Below are 7,497 nucleotides of genomic sequence, written 5' to 3'. Positions count from 1 at the left end.
ACGGAATACACCAGCAAATAACTGAGAGCATAATGTGCATGTGTGACAGTGAAATGAAGAGTTTGGCACGGGAAGGGTATTCGTGGACTGCCGTATGAAATCACTCAGAATTCAGATGTCTCAATAATGTGATCATGGAGCGGAACGATGAAAGGACACCATGGAGTTCGTGGAACGATGGAGGGTCACCATGTGATTCACACATTTCCTTCCTGTCGTAATAGCCATTTTTCTTCCTGTCCCTCTGGAGATGAATGTAGTACATCTTTGATACAGGAAGTGACACAGTTAGCTTCTGGCGCACAATACGTATCAGTTCGTCTCAATTAAAAGTTTATTACGTACTACACCTAGCTCTCTATAAAACATAGAGCGATTACTGCATTACTTCGACGGCCCTGTGAAAGAGATTTTCTGCTAAATGTTGGATGTGCTATGGAGGCTGTGTAACAGTTACTAGAATTTTCATTTTCCTATGTAAGGACAACAACGATATACAGGTTGGCAACCGTCAGTATTGATTTAGTTTTGCATCATTTGTTTTCGTTCATGCTGTACTGTTGGCAATGTACGGAATACATTAAAGAAATATCTGCATTCAGGAACAGAAATATGCTTTCGTTCTCGCAGGTAGAAATTGTTTGCGGAAAACGTTAATAAAAGCTATTCGGTTTTTGCACGTAATTGTCGCACATGGTCTATGACTGTGATCAGAGCCTCTTGTGAGTTCCGAGAAACTTTTTGTCAAACGTATAACAGTCGTGTTAATGGTGTTTACAAGCTGACAGAAACGGTAGAGTAATGGGTTTTATTAACACGTGCGCCACCCGGGGTTAGCCGAGCGGTCTTAGACGCTGCATTCATGGACTGTGCGGCTGGTCCGGTGGAGGTTCGATTCCACCCTCAGTGTGTTTGTCCTTAGTATAATTTAAGTTAAGTAGTGTGTAAGCTTAGGGACTGATGACCTTAGCAGTTAAGTCCCATAAGATTTCACACACATTTGAACACATTAACACGTGAGGTTGCAACTAGTTTACGTGAAGTTACAGTTGTACATACTTTGCAACTTGTCGATGTCCTTTCAATACCTAATCACGAACTACACATATGGGACAATTCAGCTGACCCTACCGACGGATTTTTTGCAATCTGCAATGTCTTCAAAGGCGAGGCACAAAATTTTCATAATCTCTCGCTCGCTGTGCGCAGACTGGTAGTGCTACACACAATATTAACATGCCTTTCTTGCATGTAATTTGATGTAGTTACATTTTGTGCTGTGTTAAGTTTCTGCTGCAGGCTGTAGTCTTTGAACAAATCAAGAAAAACGTAACAGTGACCTTCACACTCGTTTTTATTGAATAACTCGAAAACCATTGCTTCCACGAAAATGCATATCATTTAACATATAACTACATTGAATTTCCCACAAAAAGGTCCTTCTAATTTTTTTCTGTTGGATTTACATTTTGCACATAGCAAAGGAGAGAAAATGAAAATCGCGCATGCGTGGTTTCTGAATGCGTTATGGGCTTCATAAGATCAATTAGGAGGGCCTGCTGACTCACGCTATATATGGCCATTTTTGATACTTAATTCCACAGTTTCGAGGTGAGGTAACCGCTTCCAGTCTTTGTCGAATTATTTTCGGCTTACTCAAAACAAAAAAAAAGCATTGCAGTTGCGTAGATGGTGTACGTTACAGAACATTGTAATATGATTAAAAATTTTTGTTGACTAAGCAATTATCTTCAGATCTGAGGACAAGCAAAGAACAGGAAATTGACACAAATTTTACAAATCCCGAGTTTACAAAAGTATGAAAATGAAGGAATCAAACGTGCAATGTACCACTCATGATAAATTTATATGTAAGTTCGAGGTTTAGCTCGTAACATTTAACATCAGGTAACTTTCTATTCTTTGCTTTTTCTCAGACCTGATGATGGTTGTATGGGCAACCGAAAGAAGTCAACACATTTTAATGGTTTAAAATGGCTCTGAGCACTATGGGACTCAACATCTGAGGTCATCAGTCCCCTAGACTTAGAACTACTTAAACCTAACTAACCTAAGGACACCACACACATCCATGCCCGATGCAGGATTCGAGCCTGCGACCGTAGCGGTCGCGCGGTTCCAGACTGAAGCGCCTAGAACCCCTCGGCCCCACCGGCCGGCACATTTTAATGTCTTATAATATAGGCGATCTACATATTTATAATTTATTTTTAACTTTTTAATTGTAAGAAATGTATATTTGGTCATTTTTCCCCGCTCTGACAGTGAGATGTAACTAACTACCGAATTATCCTCAGCTGGAGTTAATTAACGTAGTTGACAAGTCATTCGCCCTTATTTTTGAGAGTACGTTAAACTATAATTTTCCTTCGTTCTTCATCCGTCCTTTTTCATTCCTGAGTATCTGCAATCACAGTGAATATGACACCGCTGTTCATAATAGGTAAACAGTGTCATATATTGCCTGTGTGGGGCCAACAAGCAGTCATGAGATTTTCCAATGCGGGTGATGTACTGATTCTTCCGAATCTGGTGTGTGTATTCACAAAAATGAGACATTTTTCATCGATATTTACTTCAGTTAAGGAATATGGTATGGAGTTGGCCGATCCAATCAGTAACGACCGCGTTTTTGACAGCCTGCAGCCGTTATAGACGTGAAAATGGCACGCCATCAGCGAAACTGGAGAAGGTAAACTGTGCAACAGCATCGAAGGTATTGGGCGCGCCCTTAAGGGAAACGTGCTCAGCAAGCCGGAACCCTTCACTACGCTAAAGCGCTTCCGCGTAAAAACTCCCGTGTGTTTTACCCGACGGTGGAACAGCGATACTTAAAACTAAAAGCCCTATTCTGCAAACCCCCGGCTCCATCAGCTCGGCGGACCGTACGTGCCAACGGCGTACCAGCCATTCGAGCAGCCGCGGCCCGCAGGTTGCCGGCCGCTGCCGCTAGATGGCACGGAGGGCAGCGCGGCAGAGGGCAGCAGCGGCGCCGCCGCCCGGACATCGACTAAAGAGGGCTCAGTGCGGTGACGGCCAGCGACCGGTAACGGTGTCGCGCGGTGCAACAAAACGGTGCAGGGAAAGGGGAAAAAAAAGGAGTGTTACAGGAGGGGCTCGGCGGAGGACAAGGTGCTGCAGCGAAATGTTTGTCGAGTGCGGGTAGGCGCGGCAGAGCGGGCCATGCGCAGCGGCCGGCCCGGCCGAGCAGCGCGCGCCGGGTCAACGGAGTGCTTAAGATCGGCGGCGGGCGGTTGGATGCTGCGCCTCGACTGACACGTCCACGGCTGGACCGCCATGTGACTCGACGCCGACTACGAGCGGATAGCTCAACAGCGATCTCGTACGCCTCATTGTTAAAGTTTTTTCGTGAAAACACACAACACCATCGAATGACTGCGTTCCACTATAAACACATTGTTTATACTTCTGATCCGCTGATTCAGATGGACCACAGCTCTGAAACCCAACAGTGTTACACCACAGGTTGCCTCAATTGTCGCCCTACCAATTTTCTGGCAACAATTCTGTGTGTGAAGCCAACAATGAGCCGCTCTAACAACTGTGTTGTAGAAACTGAATCTCTTAATTGGTTGCTTCCCATAAATATTACCGTCGGCGTGTGATATGACGAACACAGTAATGGAGCTTGCCTTGAAACATGTGCGTCTGGCGCTCTATAGCCAACAATGGTATTGTTGAGATGTACTGCTTAAATCTCTATTTCAAAACTAATACCTCTCTTACTTCAGTTGGTCATCCTAAATGGGCAGAGAATACCTTTCCTACAGCGGCGCTATGAATAACGTTAGCATTTTTTCTGTAACGAAAATATACCGCTGGGGGAAGAAATGGCCGCCATACCACATAAGGCGACATCTGTCATGTTCTGTAGTCCAACTTATTCAGGTTTTGCGTTGACAAATGTGTGACTATCAATAACTATCTCAAAATGCTTCTAAAGCAGGAGAGATGAACACTGAGCAGAAACAAAAAACAAAACAAAATGTAGATATGTGGGCGTTGTGTAAACAGTCTCCTTGTGGAACCAAACTTTCATTATAGATGTCGCATTTTTAATGCTGTATCATCTATTTACTTTGTACATTTCAAAGCTTATGAGTACACGGCTGCTCCCGCAAAATTGGCGTGTGCAGCATTCAGCAAGGTGTTTTGAGTTGCGAGTAGCTGTTTTCTTAATTTGTGGAACTGTGACTAAGAGATTCTGAGAGAATTATTCCGAACGAGACCGTCAAAAGTTTCACTGTAATTTTGAATTTGCGGAAATGTACGGTCTCGTTTTGAAGATAGTGTGTTGAATCTCGGAACGTCTCGAATATAATCGCCTTAGTTAACCCGCATCACAAGAGGAAAGCAACGTGTGGGCATCGTTGGAGGAAGACAATGAAGAGTTTGTCACTAATTGTTAAGCCGTTGAAAGTTTTTATTTTGCGGATATGAATAGTTTCGTTCTGAGGAGTGTGTGGTTGTGCTAGAAGGTACTGAGTGTAATTGTGCTGCTTAAGCGGTATTACAGGAGGTACTGACTGGAAAACCGTCTTGTGGGTATATGTGGATGGAGACTGTAGATACTGGCCGCTTCTGAATTGTTGAAGCATTACGTGTTGTTCTGAAGAGTGCGTTGGGGCTCGAACCGAGAATCCTCGTGACGCACACAGGGAGGAGGTGAACTTTTAGGCAGCTGCCAGATGGCGAGGGTCGATTTCTGGATTTATATTGCCTGATTTTGAGGAGGGTGCGTTATGGTTCGAAACGTCTTCAATGTGTGGCAGTTTCTTACTAGAGACATGTGTTTCTTGGCATAAGGCGTGTTTTGAAGTGTGAGGGTTCGGAAGAAATAAAGAAAAAAATTGAGGCGGCAAATCGGTTGTGTCATCAGACAAAAAAGGAGCTTTTGGTGGAAGGAGCGTCGTGATAGCAAAGATAAGGAAGCGTAAAGCATGGGAGTCCGGATTTTCGAGAGGTGGCAGAGAGCAAGATGGTGCAGAAACACGCGGGTGCTCTTCGTGTGGACGACGCTTGCGATGCTGAGCTGCCTCGACGTCCCGGCGACCGACGCGACGGCGTCGGCGGCGGCGGCGCCCGGTTCCGTGTCCGGAGGGCCCCAGCCCGACCCTCTGCCTGCTGCGAGTCCGGCCGCGTCTTCAGCTGCCTCGTCGGGATTCTCCGGTAGCGTCGGCGGCGGGTCCCCAGGAGGCCCGGCGGCGGCGCCGGGGGCGGCGTCGGCCTCCGCCTCCGTGGCGGCGCCGCCGCCCCCTCCGCCCCCCGTAGCCTCGGCCGCCGCCCAGACGCTGAGCTCGCGAGTGGTGCGCACCAAGTACGGCGACGTGAGCGGCCTCATCGTGACGTTCGACTCGCGCCACCTGGAGCCGGTGGAGGTGTTCCGCGGGGTGCCGTACGCGTCGCCGCCCAAGGGCACGCTGCGCTTCATGCCGCCCGTGTCGGGCGCGCGCTGGAGCGGCGTCAAGGCGGCCGACCGCTTCGGCCCCGTCTGTCCGCAGCGGCTGCCAGACATCAGCAACGAGACGGCGGCTCTGCGGCGGATGCCGCGCGGGCGCCTCGAGTACCTCAAGAGGCTGCTGCCCTACCTGCAGAACCAGAGCGAGGACTGCCTCTTCCTCAACATCTACGCCCCAGCGCAAGGTAGGCTGCGCTGTGCTACTATGCGGAGTCTCACCGCTAGTACTCACCCGACGCCTGATTCTCAGGCGGCGCCCAGATCTCTAGTGGTACCATGGATCGTTCGGCGCAACCATTACGCTGGCCAAAAATGTCAATATCACTGCGAACAATTGGGAACATATGGCGTATTCACTTAAGAAACATTCGAGTACAGTTTGGATCCAGACAGAGAGATGGTAATCAGCCGATGGACTAAAGGGACGCCGAACTATACGTTTCTAAAACATTCAGCGACGTGTACTGCATTGTTGCACTATTACCACCGCGCCGTTGCGTTACGAAGTGTTTCAACTTCCACACTCTCCCCATCCCCACCCCCTCCCCCACCCCCCTCCTGGCGAATGGCCACGACTTCTCCTGTCTCGCCTGTTGGTATTGCATTTACGGTTTTGAAGTGTGCTGAAGCTTGTCAAAAATTTTTTACTACCAGCATAATTTTGGTCCTTCTGATGAACAAACAGACAACTGTTGCGGAGGCCTACGAACACATTTCTTTTAAAGGACGTCATTATAATGCGTGTGACGCCGCCGCGGCTCGATCTGCGGAAAGCCCGGTCACCTGACGCAAGTCCTCTTAGTTGACATCACTTCGGCGATCTAGTTGTAGATGTGGATGAAGTGGTAATGAAGACAACACAGCATCCTCTACATTTACATACATACTCCGCAATCCACCATACGGTGCGTGGCTGAGGGTACCTCGTACCACAACTAGCATCTTCTCTTCCTCTTTCTGCAATTTTGTCATACGATGACATATTGGAGACCGTGGCTGTTTTTGAAGACAAATGTTGATCGTGTTAGGACAGCAACCAGCCACAAATTTACTTTGAGTTCCTTTATTCAAAGGAAACCGTTACCGGTTTCGAATCGTTGCAATTCATCATCAGACGGTTTACACGCTTTCTTTCTACATTAATCTGTAAAAAACACACCAAATGTAGAAAGAAAGCGTGTAAACCGTCTGATGATGAATTGCAACGATTCGAAACCGGTAACGGTTTCCTTTGAATAAAGGAACTCAAAGTAAATTTGTGGCTGGTTGCTGTCCTAACACGATCAACATTTCTCTTCCTCTTCCACTCCCAAACAGAACGAGGGAAAAATGACTGCCTATATGCCTCTGTACGAGCCTAAATCTCTCTTATCTTATCTTTCTGGTCTTTCCGCGGAATATAAGTTGACGGCAGTAAAATTGTACTGCAGTCAGCCTCAAATGCTGTTTCTCTAAATTTCCTCAGTAGCGATTCACGAAAAGAACGCCTCCTTTCCTCTAGAGACTCCCACCCGAGTTCCTGAAGCATTTCCGTAACACTCGCGTGATGAACAAACCTACCAGTAACAAATCTAGCAGCCCGTCTCTGAATTGCTTCTATGTCCTCCCTCAATCCGACCTGATAGGGATCCCAATGCTCGAGCAGTACTCAAGAATAGGTCGTATTAGTGTTTTATAAGCGGTCTCCTTTACAGATGAACCACATCTTCCCAAAATTCTACCAATGAACCGAAGACGACTATCCGCCTTCCCCATAACTGCCATTACATGCTTGTCCCACTTCATATCGCTCTGCAATGTTACGCCCAAATATTCAATCGACGTGACTATGTCAAGCGCTAAACTACTAATGGAGTATTCAAACATTACAGGTCTCTTTTTCCTATTCATCTGCATTAATTTACATTTATCAATATTTAGAGTTAGCTGCCATTCTTTACACCAGTCATAAATCCTGTCCAAGTCATCTTGTATCCTCCTACAGTCACTCAACGACG

At 46.9% G+C, this 7,497-nt stretch overlaps 1 protein-coding gene across 1 annotated transcript; it reads left to right on the top strand.

Moving 5' to 3' along the window:
* Positions 1-5,066: 5,066 nt before the first annotated feature.
* LOC124593846 (neuroligin 4-like) lies at positions 5,067-5,861 on the top strand. Its single transcript, XM_047132194.1, has 2 exons — positions 5,067-5,211; positions 5,314-5,861. Exons 1-2 carry the CDS (start codon positions 5,067-5,069, stop codon positions 5,859-5,861), a joined length of 693 nt encoding a protein of 230 aa, XP_046988150.1.
* Positions 5,862-7,497: the final 1,636 nt, after the last annotated feature.

This window comes from Schistocerca americana, chromosome 2 (genome assembly GCF_021461395.2).
Source record: "Schistocerca americana isolate TAMUIC-IGC-003095 chromosome 2, iqSchAmer2.1, whole genome shotgun sequence".
Lineage (NCBI taxonomy): Eukaryota > Metazoa > Arthropoda > Insecta > Orthoptera > Acrididae > Schistocerca > Schistocerca americana.
This window is presented reverse-complemented; position numbering and strand designations above follow the sequence as displayed.

What these genes read in the sequence shown, in the direction of transcription:
- LOC124593846 (XM_047132194.1), top strand. Translation starts at nt 5,067, where the DNA reads ATGCTGAGCTGCCTCGACGTCCCGGCGACCGACGCGACGGCGTCGGCG. An exon ending in TGCCTCGTCGGGATTCTCCG is followed by an intron (nt 5,212 to 5,313) that starts GTAGCGTCGGCG and finishes CGCCCCCCGTAG; the next exon opens with CCTCGGCCGCCGCCCAGACG.